The 20526-nt window shown below is 34.9% G+C and overlaps 1 protein-coding gene across 1 annotated transcript; it reads left to right on the forward strand.

Annotated features, from left to right (window-relative positions):
- Nucleotides 1–269: 269 nt before the first annotated feature.
- Nucleotides 270–18498, forward strand: LOC128237524 (mitochondrial carrier homolog 2-like). The gene is made up of 12 exons (XM_052953107.1): nucleotides 270–417; nucleotides 2094–2187; nucleotides 2918–3024; nucleotides 3810–3884; nucleotides 4661–4718; nucleotides 6175–6226; nucleotides 6935–6994; nucleotides 11048–11141; nucleotides 13891–13923; nucleotides 14602–14669; nucleotides 15739–15814; nucleotides 18199–18498. Exons 1-12 carry the CDS (start codon nucleotides 337–339, stop codon nucleotides 18274–18276), a joined length of 876 nt encoding a protein of 291 aa, XP_052809067.1. The 5' UTR covers nucleotides 270–336; the 3' UTR covers nucleotides 18277–18498.
- The last annotated feature ends 2028 nt before the right edge of the window (nucleotides 18499–20526 follow it).

Consider the following 20526-nt stretch of genomic DNA (forward strand, 5'->3'; position numbering starts at 1 on the left):
TTAAAAATTTCATAGTCAAATTATATGTATATATATAGTGTTTTTAACATTAACATATGTTCTTTCAATAAGGTCAATTTAACTAATGTATTTAGGAATTTCTTTATTTTTTATTTCATATGACTAAAGAGATACTAAAATTAGAAAAGTGACATAAGTTAGGAAATGTCTAAAGAAGTATTATGAATACCACCCCAAAATATTTGTTTGCAACAATCGGAACACCCCGGCCAGTATCGATTAGTCATACCCATTTCACGTTTCAACTGAAACCTATTGACTGCTACCGTCGAATCCCCGGTTTCCGGTTTGTTTAGAAATTTCTAAAGATCAACAATGTCACTCGGACAAATAGCGTTAGGAAGCGCAGTTACTGCATTATTTCACCCAACGGGCTACTCCAAAGTCCTTATCCAGGTAATTGGTTGGAAATAAATCCATTTATTCATATGGCAATTGTTGGACTTTGGTCATAGAAATGTCAAACAGAAAGTAGAATGGATCAACAGAACCACAGTGATTTGAGCCATTGAGGATATGTGAGCGATTTTGTGGTACTCTTGGGAAACCTTTTGGGCTAGATTATAATAAAATAATGCATTCACGGGTGCATTTGAACATGTCAACTTTGATTTCCCGTTTGTATAACGGCAGCTGGTCCTGTTCTGCCTGGTTAATCACTATAATCAGTCATTTGAAGGGAATGAACTCCTGCTTTGATTGGTTATATGACCTGATTTTTTTGGGACATTTAGTGTTATAAGGACTGTAGGCTCAATAACTGCTCAAGGTAGCAAGTCACATCACCTGAACTAGGTGGAAACTTAAATATTTAAAAATTATGCACCAGTCAAATGTAACAGGGACTTCAACCAGTTTGTTGAAGCACCCCACCGCCCCAGCACCAGGGCGCATGAATTCCAAAAGCAGGTTCACTGTCATGGGCACTTAAAATCCAAAGTGTGTCTAAAAAAAAATCCCTTGGCACTTGTGTATTCGTCTGTAAAGTACTTCCATGGATTATTGTGCATTTGTTCTGATCATATATTGCATATCCGAGATAAGTTGCAATAAACAAGTGTGTACACTACCATGGGTTAACATGATCCTTGGGGTGGGCCGACTTCCGAGTTTACACAACAATTGCTTAACAGTACAGTACTGCACACATCATCCTAGTTGTAGGCTGATTTCTTGGTGTACATTGCCATTGGTTAATGGTATGGAACAGCACACATGACCCTAGGGGTAGGCCAATTGCCAATGGTACACAACAATGGGTTAATGGTACGACACTGCACATGTGATCCTCAGTGTGGGCTGATTGCCGAGCGTGCACTATCATGGGTTAACGGTATGGCACAGCACACTTGGAGTAGGCCAATTGCCAAACTCAAACTTTCTGAAGTCAGTAACAAAATTTGACTTTTTTCCTGTAATTTCAACAATTTTTAAACAAACTTGGTGTAAAGAACCAATTATTTGGAGACAACTTTCCTTGGTTTAAGCAGAACTTAGTACTCCAGTCTCCCAGTGGATCATTTTCTTGCTTATTTACATATCTTTGGTGTATAAACACTAATAGACACTAATAGATTTCTTTAAATTCAAATTATAATAGAAACATTCCTCAATTAGTTGAAAATTTTCACTAAGATGTTTTATGAATTCTTCAAATATACATGTTTGGGAATAAATTTCCACTACAAAATAAACTCCTTTATTGGGGTATAAAGCAAAACATCCCCTTGTTAAAGGTTCACGAGTCAATACATCCGTGAAAGAATAAGCCCTGTAGTCAAAGTGTCCCAAGGTCAAAACTTATTAAAAGTCATTCAAATTCCTCAGACTATTCAGATATTTTTGTTCATATTTTACCAATGTTCAGAGAGATTTTAACCGGGAATAATTTGACATGTAGGGGCATTTTGACTAAGACCATTATCCTGCCTCTTTGTTTTTAACGGATGCAGTTTAAAAATCATACAGGTATACAGGATTGGATGTTATTTTACATGCATATCCAAATTCAGCAATACATGTACTTTTAATCTTTGTTTGTAGATTTTATCTCCAATCTTCTTTTATTTCAGCTTGGACATGAGCCCATAGAACCAGTACTTGGAAAGAGTTTTCTGGGATTTGGCAAAAAAGATGTCTGGTACCTTCCAAACGTCTTTAAATACAGTAAGTGATCACTTATATCATCTCCTTTGAATAAATTATAATAACTTTAACAGTTTTAAAGTGATACCGGTACTTGTATTTAAAGTCAATCCATAAAAATGTGTATTAATGGAAAATATTAATTACTAATTACAAGATTGTAACTGTGTATTTAATAGCTGAAAATGCACAAATATTAAATGACTGGTAGGTCCTAAAAGATTTACAGCGATTAAGAAAAGAGGTAGAAATACCATGATTTCTGCACTTTTCTTTCAAATTAAACACGGTATCCTTCATAAGAACCATTGTTTTCAGTATTTTTGATATTACACACATTTTGAGTAAAAAACTTTAACTATCGTACTTACTAAATAATGAATTTATCCAAAATATTAATTACGGATAACAATATTGAAAATGCGTATTTGATAGCTGAAAATGCACAAATATTAAATGACTCGTGGGTCCTAAAAGATTTACAGTGATCAACTTTCATTAGGTAAAAATACTGTGTTTTCTGCACCTTTCTTTTAAATTTAACACGGTATCCTTCATAAGTGTGGCTAATGTTCCCTGCATACTTCTTTGTTTAAATACAAATAATTTATACAAGAAACATTGGCTTGGGGACTATTCTCCTGGTTGAAGTGTATTTCAGCGGCAGATAAGAAAGTTATCAGAAACTTTCTGAAAGGACAATATATTCTTAACAGTGGACTAATCATTGCATGTTGGTTTTCTCTTGCAGCTAGGTTCATTTATCGGACAGAGGGTTTCTTTGGATTATACACAGGGTTGTTGCCTCGATTGATTGGCGGTCACTTGGGCAACTTTGTTCAACAAACTGTACTTGCTGTAAGTGTTGAAACATCTTGAAAGTTTAAAAATTTGAAGTTTGCAAGAATAAATATAAATCATGTGTTTCTGTAAAGAACAGATGCACATGAGCAGACATTGTGACAAATTTGTAAGTCTTCATTTGAAGCAAAATGTTGCCGTCTGTCGTTCTGATAAAACATTTATGAAGTAATTAATCACATGATATACACATACTGTATAAAATCTTCCATAAGCTGCCATTTAATGCAAACATTATAATGTTTAGGAAATTATACAGCAAGCTCGCCTGAACAAGTTTCATCAAACTTCGTATAAAATGGCCCCAATTATAGGATTCTTTGTATCGCATGACACATCCATTGCCAAAGATTCAGTTTTTGATAAAAGGTTGATGTAAAATTAGTTAGGCAAATTAACATCAATGTCAAGCTATATTGCCCTAGTGTAATATACAGGGCTTCTAAAACTTTGAAGTCTCAATCAGTCCTGACCCGTCCTCAAAAATGGAGTCTTGGCAAGTTAATATTTATAAATTTTAGTAAATAAGTTTTATCAATTTCGTCTTGAATGACCATGAATTTGATTTTTCATTTAAATTATGAATTATCAAAAATTGTTTGTTGATTAAAGCACTAATTACATAAAATGTCGCTATATAACACAAAAGCTTTAAAGGGCTATTTATTTATGATGTCAAATCAAGTGTAATTACACTAGTTATGCATAAAAATATATAATTGTGTTATTTCATGATGGCAATGTTATTTGTAAAATTATATACATGATGATATGTGTTTCAGGAACTTAAGAAGGATGATGCTGTTGATGAGGAAGAACAGACCCAGGAGAACTGGATCAAAGTTGTGATAATACAGGTAAGAATTGGACCAACGTCATTTGTTACAGGTGTGATAATACAGGTAAGAACTGGACCAATGTCATTTGTTAAAGATGTGATAATACAGGGTAAAACTAGACAAACATCATTTTTTACAGGTGTGATAATACAGGTAAGAACTGGACCAATGTAATTTGTTACAGATGGGATAATGACGACAAGAACTGGACCAATATCATTTGTTACAGATGTGATAAAACAGGTAAGAACTGGACCAACATCATTTGTTACAGATGTGATAAAACAGGTAAGAACTGGACCAACATCATTTGTTACAGATGTGATAAAACAGGTAAGAACTGGACCAACATCATTTGTTACAGATGTGATAATACAGGTAAGAACTGGACCAATATCATTTGTTACAGATGTGATAATACAGGTAAGAACTGGACCAACATCATTTGTTACAGATGTGATAATACAGGTAAGAACTGGACCAACGTCATTTGTTACAGATGTGATAAAACAGGTAAGAACTGGACCAACGTCATTTGTTACAGATGTGATAATACAGGTAAGAACTGGACCAATATCATTTGTTAAATATGTGATAATACATGTAAGAGCTGGACTACATTTGTAACATCATTTGTTACAGATGTAATAATAAGTAAGATTTTTTGTTCGTCTGATGTCAGTCAAATTGCACTTTGTGATCAAATGAATTCAAACTCTTTCTGATTTTAGCATGGCGTCTTAGAAATGATCAGCCTTAATTTGTATATGATAATTAATGTATTTTCATTGTAGGCAGGAAAGGAAAGCTTTGCAAGATGTGTTGGGGTGGTGGCAAGTCAACCCTTCCATGGTAGGTCCATGACGAATCATGATAATAGTAGTTGTGTATGTAATTAGGGCTCCAAATGATGCTCCTCACTGGCGCAACCCGGGTTTGATTCCCTGCCTTGGCTCATGTGAGTTTGTTAGTGGTAATCAAGCCAGACAAATGGGTTTTCTCTGGTTACTCCGGTTCCCCCCCACAACACAAGACCACACTACTGCTCAACATCATGCTAACGAATGTGACTTAGTATATTATTAAGTTATCATAAATTTCTTCACAATCATTGTAAAATATAATTACAGTGGAAACTCACTAAACCGGATCTCCACAAAACCGGAATCCTCGGGATACCGGACTTTTTTCAGAGTCCCGGTTTTCCCCTTCTATTTTTAATGTAAAAAAATCCCTACAAAACTGGAACCCCGGAATTACGGAGACCGGACAAAAAATCGAGAAAATTTGTTAGTTGTCAAAGTAATTTTACCCCACAAAACCAGACATTTATTTGTTCAAACATGTCAAAATAATTTTGTGTATTAGGAATTCGAGAATCGCGTGTCACTTTGTTTGACAGCTGGTGCGTCGTTAAATATTACACCTGTGATGTTGTGTTAACTCGATAATCGATAATGATGATTGCGCTGTGGATTGACTGTCGCGCGATAATCAAACTTGTGAAAAGAAAATTGATTGAAACATTAATTTGTTTGTTGCAGAAAATAAAGAACTAGAAACGGTTATTTAGTGATCATTTTGGAGGGTTGTTTTATCTAAAGACTTCTATGATTGAATCAAATCAGAGCGGTGCGTTAATTAAACTATCAAACAAACTAAACAAGCATTAAATAACGCGAGTTGTTTTATTTCAAGACTTGGAAAAAAAGAGGTTTATAAAAACGCAGAAATGTTTAATTATGCTTATCACTTTCGCAAGTGCTTTAATTATGTCTCAACCTCCGTCTAAACATTGGAGAATTGAACTGTCCCTAGAGGACAAAAGCCTTTAAAGGTTAACTCAGTTAATATTTTGAGTAAACTTATTCCGTACATCAAATCCTCACTAAACCGGAATTCCTAGAGGACAAAAGCCTTTAAAGGTTAACTCAGTTAATATTTTGAGTAAACTTATTCCGTACATCAAATCCTCACTAAACCGGAATCCTCACTAAACCGGAAATTTTGCTCAGTCCGGACCTTGTCCGGTTTAGTGAGTTTCCACTGTATAATGTTTAAACTAAATGATGCTTATCACATCTTGGACTGAGGGAGTAATCTGAAGGTAGGCTTTTAGAAAAAAGTCAAGTTGGGTGACTGCAAATATGGACCATGCAATAAAAAAATTACTTAAAGGTGTTTCTTTAAAATATTTGTTGTATATTTATAAACAGATGTTTTATGTATCATAAAGTTTGTGTTGTTTCTGTAAACAAAAATCAGTGGTCATTTGGTTATACTCAGTGAATGTTGATGTTCGTTTCAGTGCTGATGATTCGACAGATGGCTCAGTTTGTAGGGGGAGAAACACAGTACAAGTAGGTTGATGATGACCATGATGGTGGTTGTTTATATATATCTGTTTAAACAAAGCTTCAGTGGCGGAAATTTTCCTCCTTGATTAAGTTGCCACCTGTCTTAAACAGCCATGTTGACCTTTTCCCGAAAGGTGGCCACCTAATACAGGTTTGGCTGTAAGTTCTACACTGTACAAGTAGGCTATAGACTTTGAATCAAAGTACTTGTAGGGTATTTACTTAGAAACACAGTTTCAGTAGGTTAGATCTGGGAGTAGGATTATTGGTCCCAGGTTATATTCTTAAAAACACTGTATCAGATCTTTAAATTCTTAAAAAAAAAAAACAGTACAAGTATTACAGTTCTATTTTTAGAAACACAGAACAGGTAGGTTCCATTCTTAGAAAGACAGTACAAGTAGGTCCTAGACTTAAAATCACAATAAAAATAGGTTCCAGAATTAGAACCACAATATATGAAGGTACTTAACTTAGATACAAAGTAGATCTCTTAATAATGCTTTTGATATATGGACATTTAAAAAAAGCATGACACATCTCTAATGACAAAAAGATTTAAAGGAATAAACATGCCTTGCTGTTATTTTTCTTTATTTAAAATTAAATTTAGCAGTCCACACAGCACTTTAAGGAGACAAGATGTCTTAAAGCAATGTTCACATCGGACAGAATTTAATTATAAAGATTTATGTAAATTATCTTTTTCAGTGGGCTGTTTGGTGGCTTAAAAGAAATTTACAACCAGGACGGTTTTAAGGGATTTTTCTCGTAAGTATGAGTATACTGTAACGGTCAATTTTCATTTAGTTGTTATACCCTCAAATTATAAGTATCTTCCATGGCTGAGAGTGTAAGATAGGTACATCCGAACTCGAGTGTTGAGTGTTTTGCGGAAACAAGGTTTACCGAGTTTCCGCAGAACACTTTGCGTGAGGGTTGGGATGAACTTATCTTACACGAGCGCCTATGGTAAATGCTTTTTTTCCCACCTCAGTTTAACAAAATAGAGTAAAAACGTCTTTTTCGCCCATTTGTGCGAAGTGAAAATAAATGCGTATAGATATGTGATAATTTGTGGTTGTCATAGATATGCCCGCAGTGATTCAGATTATGTTAATACTCAAATCGTTCTTAAAATAGATCTGAGGAGAGTGCAGCATAATTTCTTGAACCAAGCGTGAAAAAAGATTTATGGTGCCATTTGAAGCGAGAAATAATTAATTAGGATTCTTTATATTGCCACAAGACAAGGTTTCCATGATGCTAGAGATGATGGTCTTTAACAAGGGTGGTAATTGTGTGATGACCTTAAAAAAGGGAGTTCCATACAGGTACTTGTTTTATCTTTGCCCGTGGGGGAGATAAGAATTTCAAGCAAATTTTGGGATCTACTTACCTGAGGTGGGAGAAAGATCTTCAGATGATAAAGGATTTGCCTCTGTCTTGGCGCTTCCTGTCTGGTCTTGACAGAAATAAATGTTTGTTTTGGGTAACCCAATAAAAGCCCTAGTATTATTTTCAAATATAATAATAAGAAAAAAACAACAATAAAAAACAACAAAATGATCCTCCGCCATAAACACAATTTTGTTAAAACATAAACTGTCATTAATTTTTGATAGAGAATAAAGCTCCATAACAACAGCAATATATGAGTGACATTTGCAAGAAATAGTTGTATTTGCAATAAAAAAATCTTGACAAAGTATATTGGAAAAAAAATCTTACCAACAGTACCCTACCTTATAATTTTGGGAATGATACCCTAAACAAACATTTTTTTAATTTAAGGCCTCATGTGAGTTGCTTCCACAAAAAAATCTGTGTCAAATGTACCTCTGTATATTTTATATGAAAATAGAAGGAGTAATGGTCGGGACTAAGCTTAGACCTCGACTGACCGCCAATTTTTCGAAATGACTGCCTGTTTGAATGACCACAGTTTTACTGTACCTGCAATGTGTATGACATTTCACTTGGTCAAACAGAAGTTATGGTCCTGTCCAGGCAGCATCTGTGGTAAATCATCACTTTTGTGATAGCTCTATTTACCCACAGTTGCATGTAATAGAAAACAAACCAATTACCAATAGAGTATTTTTCACTGTTATCCGCAAGGCAATTTGTCAGCGTGGGAGGTTTTGAGTGTTAAAGTCATGAAGACCATTAATTGCTACCAGTACTCAATTAGTATCAACTTCCCACAGAAAAGGTTAAGAGACAATTCAGCCATTATGAGAGATTTTTAGCTTTTTCAAGCCTTAAGGTTGATTTCCGCAGTTTTTGTTATATGTCATTGAATTTTTTTTGTTTTGTTCACCAGCCATTATCAAATTTTACTGCATTATAATATAGGGAGATGTGATGTAAGGCTACTGCATTTCGGCTGGTGGGGCAGACTGGTTCTATTTACTCTAATAATATAGACAGGGTTCAAATTTAGTTAATTGCAGGGCCCATATTCATAGAAGTCTTTAAAAAAAGACTCTTTTTATACCCCCACAAACAAAGTTTGAGGGGGTATATAGGAGTGAGCTTGTCGGTCGGTCGGTCGGTCTGTCGGTTTTCATGGTTTCCGGATAATAACTCATGAAAGGCTTGACAGATTTGAAAAATTTTTGGTACACAGGTGTAACATCAGAAGATACAGGTCAAGTTCGATATTGGGGCTGGTGGGGCCAAGGTTAAGGTCACTGTTACTAAAAATAGAAAAATGGTTTCCGGACGATAACTCATGAAAGGCTTGACAGATTTGAAAAATGTTTGGTACACAGGTGTAACATCAGAAGATACAGGTTAAGTTCGATATTGAGGCTGGTGGGGCCAAGGTCAAGGTCACTGTTGCTAAAAATAGAAAAATGGTTTCCGGACGATAACTCATGAAAGGCTTGACAGATTTGAAAAAATTTTGGTACACAGGTGTAACATCAGAAGATACAGGTCAAGTTCGATATTGGGGCTGGTGGGGCCAAGGTCACTGTTACTAAAAATAGAAAAATGGTTTCCGGACGATAACTCATGAAAGGCTTGACAGATTTGAAAATTTTTTGGTACACAGGTGTAACATCAGAAGATACAGGTCAAGTTCGATATTGGGGCTGATGGGGCCAAGGTCAAGGTCACTGTTACTTAAAATAGAAAAATGGTTTCCGGACGATAACTCATGAAAGGCTTGACAGATTTGAAAAAAATTTGGTACACAGGTGTAACATCAGAAGATACAGGTCAAGTTCGATATTGGGGCCGGTGGGGCCAAGGTCAAGGTCACTGTTACTAAAAATAGAAAAACGGTTTCCGGACGATAACACATGAAAGGCTTGACAGATTTGAAAAAATTTTGGTACACAGGTGTAACATCAGAAGATACAGGTCAAGTTCGATATTGGGGCTGGTGGGGCCAAGGTCAAGGTCACTGTTACTAAAAAAAGAAAAACGGTTTCTGGACGATAACTCATGAAAGGCTAAACGGATTTGAACAATTTTTGGTACACAGGTGTAACATCAGAAGATACAGATCAAGTTCGATATTGGGGCTGGTGGGGTCAAGGTCACTGTTACTAAAAATAGAAAAATGGTTTCCGGACGATAACTCATGAAAGGCTTGACAGATTTGAACATTTTTTTTGGTACACAGGTGTAACATCAGAAGATACAGGTCAAGTTCGATATTGGGGCTGGTGGGGCCAAGGTCAAGGTCACTGTTACTAAAAAAAAGAAAAACGGTTTCTGGACGATAACTCATGAAAGGCTAAACGGATTTGAACAATTTTTGGTACACAGGTGTAACATCAGAAGATATAGATCAAGTTCGATATTGGGGCTGGTGGGGTCAAGGTCACTGTTACTAAAAATAAAAAAATGGTTTCCGGACGATAACTCATGAAAGGCTTGACAGATTTGAACATTTTTTGGTCCACAGGTGTAACATCAGAAGATACAGGTTAAGTTCAATATTGGGGCTGGTGGGGCCAAGGTCAAGGCCACTGTTACTAAAAATAGAAAAATGGTTTCTGCTTCATAACTTTAATTGGGCATGAGATATTGTGATAAAACTTGCTGTATAGGCAGCCTCTGTGAAGACAATGCTTGTGATTGAAAATGGGGCCAGTGGAGTAAAGGTTTTTGTGCACTGTTACGAAAATAGAAAAACGGTTTCCGGACAAACAATACATGCATGATAAAAGAAGATGCAATGTGCAGTAACCTTGGAGTTATGGCCTCTTTTCATAGGAATGGTTTGCCATTCCTGTGTCCAGGCGGCATTTGGGGGTATTCGTCACTCCTGTGACAGCTCTAGTTTATTCTAAAATTAAAAGAATTTCCAGATCTTTTTAACATAAAAAATTGTACTTTGAATAAAATCAATACAAAAAAGAGTCTTTCAAAATCAATCAAGTAATTATATCAAATAAATTGCAAGATACTAAACGACTTAAGTTAGGAAATTTCTTAAAACAATGGTTTAGAAATACCGACCCAGGGCCAGTATTCAATATTGATCCTATCCTTAGACATGCCTCAGTGATTCCATTCAGTCTATTGGTCAGCTAAATATACAGGCCAATCAAAACACTTAGTTTCTTATTTTAAATTTAAGTTCAATCTAAGTTGCTTATTGAATACGGCCAAGATTTACTGGTGTGGTGGCAAGTCAACCCTTCCATGGTAGGCTGTGATTTATCTTGTACATATATCCTTTCATTTTAACCTGACATATTGTGTAGTTGTGGTTGAGGTTCTGTGATACCCTTGGTGTGGTTACCAAAGTTATCATGTATAAGCTCTAACCATGGCAGTACCTCAAAATCTTTTCCCTTCCAGAGGGTTGGTGCCACGGTTGATTGGGGAGGTGATACAGATCTGCCTTAGCAGCGTGATAGCCGAGCTTATCAACCGATACATCGTGGAAAGCAAGGTAAGAATATTGAGTGAAACTGTTGGCAACATTCAGCTTCTTTAAACAAATATGTGTGAACTTATTTTCAGAATGTCATAGCAATGTTGACATTTGCTTGAAAATTTATACACGGCCTGAAATTGTATTATTGCTATCAATTTACCTATGGGTTATATTGAATTTTGCATCTTTACCAAATATGACGTCTTCCATATTCAATAAAGATGTTGCATATTCAGTAATGCATTCAAAGCTTGTTTTTAATTGTGAAAGATGCTTTGAGTGCTCAGCAGTTATATTCACTATGGTCTATAAAAATTAGAAAACTGATCGTGGACTTTCATTTCCATGATGTGTATTCATTGATTTCTGTAGCTCTCTTCTAATCAGATTTACAAGATACAAGAATCTTTTAATATTTAAAGTCGGCTATATATTTACTGGAAACATAAGCTCAATGAGTTATTTTCCGACGTGAGCTGTGGTAGGGTATAAACCAGGATTTAAAAAGTGCAGAGTGCTGCAGAAAAAGGACATGGTGCTAAGGGAGGAAAAGAACACATTGTGTCGGGTTGTGAAGAATTTGCACATTATGAAAATGTTAAGTATTGTTCTTAATTGAAGTAATATTGGGTTTCGCCTGCCAAGTTTGTCAAAAATTTGTATGAATTTATAGTCATGTTTGAAGTGATAGTCAAAACAAAAGAAATATTTGATAATCTTCAGCCTTGAATTCTATGAAGGCAGAAGGGTGCCTATGCTGGTCTGGATCCATTAGGGCAGATGGGTGCTACCAAATAAGCCATGGTGCAGTCCCCTTCCATAACTCTTTAGCTTTACCCCTAGTTGTGGATGTTACTGGCTATTCCTCGACTTATAAACTCTTTGTATGTGTATAGCTATGCCTTGCTACCAAACATGTTCAGTTATGAAAATGAACAATTTCAGAAACGTTTCATTATGACGGTAATGGATTTTGTGTTATTTTACATGTTGTTGATTCATTCAACTTGTTACAAATGTAGTTGACTTGTTCAATCAGTTACATAACTTTTAAACACTCTAAAATACATTAACAATCTTTGCTTTTGGTATGAAAGAATTCTTCCATTATCATAGAATTATTGTTGAACGCAGGGGCGATAAAGTTCAATGTTAATTCTGGAATCAGGTGCCATGATTAAGAACAGTTTCATATCTGAGCTCAGACTCAAGTTTCAAAACAGCAAATCTTTATTTCATTGAAACTTTTCTTCTCATTGAGTATTGATGGTGAATTTTGCTGAAACAAGTCACTATTTGAATATATTACCAGTACCATTATTTATGTATAATTTTGTAAAATAATGGAATAAAGATGATTTTGGGGGTTTTTTTTTGGATAAAAATGCTTTTTTGAGTCTTGACTCCGACTAGAGGCTGTTCATTATCACAACCACAGGATTGAAAGCTCTTAATTTCAGACTGTTGTACAGTATTGTAGAGTTTGTTTTTTGCTGAAAGTTTTTATTCAAGATAGTTAAGCAAATGTATGTTCCTTGAAACAAATATAAATGGCCTTGAAAACAGTTTCTTCAGGGGTCCAAGCCCCTTAACCTAGCTTTGGGCCTGAATCTCTCACACTCACTTAAACAAAATGTTCATGATTGAGATTCTGATCTGTTGCCATTCCTGTTAAAAAGTAAGTCAGTTTTTTTATCGAGTCTTACAGTTAGGCCAACATTCTTTTATAAATGGGGGTGGGGGGCAATTTATTTTTTATTTCTCTTAGATGAGTGTTTCACCGTTGAATATGTTCATGCTCATTCTAATTGCATAAGGGACAATATACATATGTTTATAGATAAACCATGTATATGATCATAACAATGCTCCTTTTTTACATGTTAATTGTTATCCTGATCAACAACATATAAGCTATTCCTGGACAGTCCCTACCGATACGCAAATACAGACACTAGTTCAACATATTTATTTGTTTCAATAAAATTTAATTTAAAGGGGGGGGGGGGGGGCAAAAAACAGAGGGGGTGGGAGGGGTTGAACTTCTAGCAATTTATTTATAGTCACCTGAAGGAAAACAACTATAATCTGAAAGCGAAATGTACATGTATGTAGCTCTAAACACATGTACGGTAGTCTTTTTGAACTTCTTTCATCAATTGCAGTTTGTTATAGCATAGAACTTTGAAAGTTTCCAACATAGTATTTTTGGCCCTGTTGGACACTTACATAACCACCGTATGAATGTGCCTGTACCTTTCGTTCCTTTTTAAATGGACTCCCTCATGTTTTGGCACAAAATTATTTTTTCCCGATAATGCATCTAAAAACATTTATATTAAAACTGTTTTACTCCTTGATACTTGAAAAATTAGAACACTGACAACATAACCACAAGGACTCATACTCAGACAGAAGGATAACTTTACCTTTAAGCCTTTTATTGAATGACATTACTAATGTAATTCCAAATCGTGGACCTCAAAGACAGTATTTGAGCATATATCAACATTTGTTGAAGGTTTCCAGTCGTCATTATGTTAGCTTTAACACTCTTTATGATTTTCCACACTTTATTTCGTCATACAAAATATGTGAATTTTGCAAATATATGAATGAGTTCCTATAAATATTCTTGACTTATTTTTCTTGCTACATGTATGTTTCAGTTTTCCTAGACTTCTAATATTACACTTAGTCTAGTATTGAATTTCACTCCATGGAATGTCATCAGATATTTAAAACTTTTCACTTTGTCTTTCAGGAAGCCCAGTCCTATACAACAGGCTTTGTTGGGGTGAGTAGAGTCATAAATAGAGGATGGTCCAATCATGGCCTTCCAACACAGAACAAGTTTTCTAAAACCAATCATTATAAGTCTTAACAAGTTTTTATCAATCTATAAAACCTGTTTATAAAATTTTGTGTTTATTTTCCGTGAATGAGATCATATTCTGTTTATATGATAAATACTAATTTCATGATTTATAGTGCTAGTACATAAAGTGTTGCTTTAAAGCAACGCTATTAATATATGGCGTCTGGCCTCACGCCAATGGTTTTAACATAATTTCTTTTTAACTTTTTTAATGATTTTTTCTTGGTGAGTGTGGTCTAGTTTTAAAGGTGTCCGCCTCTCACTGAAGCGGTCGTGGTTTCAATCCCCAACTGGGGTACTTTCTCATGGCCTCTCAAGATGGACACCAGTCCTGGTTTCTTCTCAGGAAACGGACTCCAGAGTGATTCTATAAGCTATCAGCTTTTGTCACAATCCAGCTAAAATAATTAGTTAAAATTAATTCTTCTTATGTCAGAAAGAAAAAAAACAACAAATTAACGGCCTATCACATTAAAAACATCGGGTGTTTAAGATCTTGAGTTCTCGATAGTTTAACGTTGTGAAGCGAGTTATAAAGGCCTACAGAGTAATTTAGATTTATATTACTTATCAAGTTATATTCTGTATATTTTTCAGTTTATGATAACCACATTTACCTACCCATTCACGCTGGTCAGCAATAACATGGCCGTGGCAGGAACAGAGTAAGTGTACAACATTTATTTCATGCATATCGGTGAAAGAATGAAAAATATTGGTGAATGATAACTTGATCATTTCAATTTGGCCACTCATAAAATATAAGTATCTATCATGTGTTTTCGGTACAGATAGAAAAATCCAACCCGAGGGCACGAGCATAAGCCAGTAACGAGGGTTAGGATTTACCGGCCACGCCGCTTGCCCGATGGTCGGATTTTTCGATTCGGACCAGTAAAACATGATTGATATTTTTTCTTGCATATCTAAATTTATCAATTTGTGGAAAAAATGACGTTGAAAACGAACTTTTGTACAATTACACCAAAAAGCGCGTGCGACGTTGTTTACTGACATCATAGAGTGCAGTAATTTTGAATAACTGAAAAAAGCGTTTTTATACAATTATTATTTTCGGTTTTAATTAAAAGTCTTGCAAACATATATATTTGATTGCGCTTTATTGAAATGACATTATATTTTTTTTTCATAAACCATACAATAAATGAAATAAGAAGTGGTGCGTTGTTGCGCGTGACTCATCTTACATGGGGTATGTAAGATGGGGTTTTCCAGCACTGGTCGCATGGTCAGCACTTTAAACGCTTATGCTGAACTATGTCATTTAAAGCAGTTTCACAGAAAGGAGATTTAAAGTTGATTGTGATCGCCTTTCATGCTAATTGTTCCCAACAGCATAATGCTCTTCAAATGGAGAGCAAGAAGTAGTAGATTTGAATACAAAAATGTATTTGATTGGTCCAAAACCAAGACTCTCGCTTAAAATTAAAAAAATAGATTATATTGTTATTAAATGAGAATCAGCCAATTGTATTAAACTTGGATAAGCTGTCCACAGGTAATCATTTGACACAGTTGCATATTTCAATGATACGATTGGTTAGTAGTAATTATTGGATAAATATTACCCAATCAATAAACATTTTGGTTAACTTTAACCAAACCAAACATTGAACAGGTTTTATACAATTTGCTGCCAGTTTCTTATCATTGTAACATATTTATATTGTTTCAATTTGAAACCTTATGCTGACTGGTCACTTTTTATTACAGCTTGATTGTCGCAAGCACTCCAAACATGAAGCCGTACATTGGCTGGACGGACTGCTACAGTCACCTCAAACAAACGGTCAGTAAAATATGTTATTACACCTCTCCTGACCTGCCTATGTTAAATCCTCACATACAGATTACAGAACATAAGACAATCCTGACATAATGCTTTTCGTCCCGTGATATTATTATGACCCCCTTCAAAGAAGAGGGGTATATTGCTTTGCACATGTCGGTCGGTAGGTCGGTCCGTCGGTAGACCAAAGCTTGTCCGAGTGATACCTCAATAATCCCTGGACGTATGGTCACCAAACTTGACATGAAAGCTGGGCCTGACCAGTAGATGACCTCCATTGATTTAAGGGCTCATCGGGTCAAAGGTCAAGGTCACAGTGACCTTGAATGGTAAAAGAATTTAAAAGCTTGTCCGAGTGATAACTCAACAATGCCTAGACCTATGATCATCAAACTTGATATGGCACCCATGGTGCTCAAACTGGACATGAAGGTTGGGCCTGACCAGTAGATGACCCCTATGGATTTTAGGGGTCAAAGGTCAAGGTCACAGTGACCTTGAAAGCAAACTCGACAATTCCTGGACCTATGGTCATCAAGCATGACATGAAAGTTGGGCCTGACCAGTAGATGACCCCTCTTGTCTTTAGGGGTCATTGGGCCAAGGTCAAGGTGACAGTAACCTTTAACGCAAAAAAAGTCAACAAATCTTCTCCCAGTGATATCTCAACAATGCCTGAACCTATGATCATCAAACTTGTCATGGAAGTTGGGCCTGACCAGTAGGTGACCCGTATTGACTTAAGGAGTCATCGGGTCAAAGGTCAAGTTTACAGTGACCTTGAATGCAAAAAAGTTTTGATTGATAACTCGACAATGCCAGTACCCATGGCCCTCAAACTTGACTTGGAGTTGCATCTGACCTGTAGATGACCTCTTATAATTTTAGGGGTCATTGGGTCAAAGGCCATGGTCACAGTGACCTTGAACGGAAAAAGCTTGTCTGTGTGATGACTTGTCTAGATGCCTGCACCCATGGCCCTCAAACATGACATTTAGTTTTTTGGTGACCAGCTGATGACTTCTATAGATTTTGAGGTCATAGAGTCAATAGTCATGGTCATAACACACTCTATCCTCACACTTTGAATGGTCCTAATCTTAAAACTGCCTCAACGGCATCCAATGTCAGCGACAAATCAGCTGTCATTTCGGTCCATGCAAATTTCATTCAATTGTCCATATAATCCTGACAACATGGCGCTCTCTTGTTAATGTTACCCTCGCCTGGGTCTGAAAATAGACACTTGCAATTTCCAATAGACCGAGTGGACTTTTTGCAGAAAATAATCTTTTGGCTCAACAATGTGAACTGATCAACATACTTGTTAGGTGATGTTTTGTTAAATTTAAAAGGAATTAAGTTACTGGACTCATTATTCGTTTGTTGAACGTTTATAGATGTACCAGAACATTTGTTAGGTTGACACAAAATTCTAAAATAGAAATTTTAATAAACTGGAAACGGTTTATCATATTTAGTAATTTACTGTCGGAAAAATATAACCATTTCATAAATGATATGAAAGTAGATGAAAGACATGAGCAAAAGTTGGTACCGTAAATATAGAAATTTAATGTAAACTGATCTTAAACTGATGTACATGGTCCTACTTTTTTTTACAAAATTCAACTTTCTCATTTTTTTTCTTCATAAAAAGCTTCCATTTCAATCCTCCTTTTCTATGGCACAATGCTGCAGTGTCTGGGCTGGTTTTCATAAAGCGGCTTAGGTCATTTCATAACTTAAGCCACTTTCCTAATTTAAGTTTCTCATTTGTCTTATGATAAAAAGTTATAATTTCTGAAACAACATTTTCATTTAGTGATTAAAGTAAGGAAATTACTTAAGATGCTTTTAGAAAATTGCCCAAGAGAATCCCAGAAATAAGCCTATTATACCTTGTGTTGATGTGCAATTTTGAGACAATTTAGGTGCTCTTAAATGCTCAAAAGTCAACAGCTTCAGGGGGCCTCAACCCCTATTACCCAGGGGCCGATTCACCAAACCTCTAAAATCATTTCCTAACTTTAGTCATTTTCTTAAGTTAAATATCTGTCTAATCATATAATTTAATCGCTTCATAATATCTGAAATACTTTATTTTCATGATTTGATTCATAATACATACTTTTATGTAAAAAAAACAAACCATGCTTATACTTTAATTATAATTTGACTATGAAATTACTTAATATGTTCTATGAATACCACACTTGGACCCACTGGAGGCCTTCTTAAGCAGCCTCCAGGACCCTTTGGCCAAACTTTCAGCTTTTTTTGGAAATTTCCATACTCATGCCTGCACATTATGACACTGTGAGTTTTGAAATAAGACTGTAAACCACTTGGTTACTGATACTTTTCTGTATTTTCTTTTTCAGAAAGCACTTGGCCGAGGCTCAAAGCTTTTTATGAGAACAGATCCTCGCGCTGGCAGCCGGACTTTCCATCGGTTCTAATGTTGCCCAGAAGCTCGGACACTAGTGTATAATAATCTTATGTAACTGTCATTGAATGAATGAATCGAATCAAGCAGGAATAGGTTGTGTGGCTATTGTGATGTCACAAAAAAGAATGACATCAGACTTTCCTACGACACAAAACAAAGAATGGCAGTGTCAATTGTGTGAGTTGTTTTTATGGTCAATGATGTATTAATAATAAAAAGACTCTGTCACAAATTTTGTGTTGGCACCAATTATTTAAATAGTTGATATTGAGTTATTTTACACTTCTTTTTAACAAACACTGATAAGCAACTGGTAGATGTTCACTTAGAATAAATCCATTTCCAATAGCGATATCAAAGGTTTTCCGCAAAATAAAACATTTTATATCATATGTTTGAATAGTTATTACAACACAGCTTTAATTTGAATCATGTTTTGTCATTGAAGTAAAAATTTTGTTCATATCTTGCACACACAAAAAAGAATATCTGATACTATAAAACATGAACGAGTTCCTTTAAAACTGCACTCTCATAGATTTACTTTTTTTTTGTCTTAGAATCAGTCAATTTTTGTGTTAATGTCTGGAAACAAGTGATACAAGACTGCTGACAAATGATCAAATCACAGATTTCCATATTTACTGTTTTTTTATACCAAATAGATATTTTTCTAAAGCATTAGTAATGCTTATAGCTATAAAACATTAATTTTTGAATGTTAGTATAAAAACTGCGATCTGATATCCAGAGATTTAATAAAAATTTGCTCATTCCAAGACAAAAACTTGTCAAAATGGTCCATCTGGAGAGTGCAGCTTTAAATGCAAGGTTCTCACCGCTCCATATTTGGCAGTCCCTGTATGCACTTTTGTTTTGGACAATCGTACATTTTAAAAAATTTATAATACTGGAAACAAAGAACGATCAACCTGTAGTTTTTATGAAATTTGCCTTTCCACTCGAAGATTTCAGTAGGATTTTCATGCTTTTTTGAGACTCATATTTTCGTCTTATTATAAACAATGGAGGATGAAATTTTATGAAATTTGCCTTTCAACTCGCTCCTTTAAGATTTCAGTGGGAATTTCAAGCCTTTGGAGACTTATACTTTCTTATTATAATTATAAACAAAGGAGGATGGACCCATAGTTTTTATGAAATTTGTGTTTGGAACTCGCTCCTTAAAGATATTTGTCGGAACACCATATGTTAGTGTAAAGAATGATCAGTTTTTTCTTGATTATAAACATATCTGATATGATACAAAAACACAATTTCAAAATTTTAACCACAATACCTATTTTTACTTACTGCAATTCACACATATCATTCAGCATAGCTAGTCCCGTCTGAGGAGGATTCAAAAACCATGAGTGACAATGCCAGCAATATCGATGTCATTTATTATAAGTATGTTACAGGGTTTGGTTTTATTGAAAAGCTTTTATTTTGTGATTTTGTTTTGCATAATAATTGTTGCAATCATGTTAATGTTGCAAGATGTTTGAAATTTTGGTATGATTGGTGCATTATTCTGTTCCAGTGGTACTTGGTATGGAGCTATGGTGACATTTGTGTGTTATCTGTTATAGGGATACTCAAATTTATAATCAATAAAACAAACATAAAATTTTGACTGATAAACCTTTAACTTCTTACTAAATAATGCATTTATGAAAACTATCAATTTCTGATAGCAGGATTGTAACTATGTATTTAATAGCTAAAAACGCACAAATATTAAATGACAGATGAGTCCTAAAAGATTAAGAGAGTTCAACGATCACCTCATTAGGTAGAAATACTGTGTTTTATGCACCATTCTTTCAAATTAATAGGTATCCTTCATAAGAACCATTGTTTTTTTTATTTATTCAACCTTTTGGTAAATTAAAACATTTGTATTAACTGTGGTACTGCTTATTTGGGAGTAAGAGCATCTTTAAAAAAAGTACAAAGAATTTTTGTTTGGAAAGAATGCAATTAAATTGAAAGTAATGAATGTGTTATAAAATTATAATCTTAGTTTATGTAAAAAAAGTTTGTTTTCACCGAAAGGTTAAATTTGATAGTGGAAATGATGTTATAATAAAGTCTGACTTATACATTTTAAAAACCCGAAGTTTAGGTAATGCCAAATTGATGTTTGATTCTATAGAGTTTCTACTTCTATCATAAATAATTCATAAAATACTCTTTCTCTCAGACCACCCTTTGAAGACTTGAATATATATTGAATGATCTGTGGGGTGTATGC

This window comes from Mya arenaria, chromosome 6, assembly GCF_026914265.1.
Source record: "Mya arenaria isolate MELC-2E11 chromosome 6, ASM2691426v1".
NCBI lineage: Eukaryota > Metazoa > Mollusca > Bivalvia > Myida > Myidae > Mya > Mya arenaria.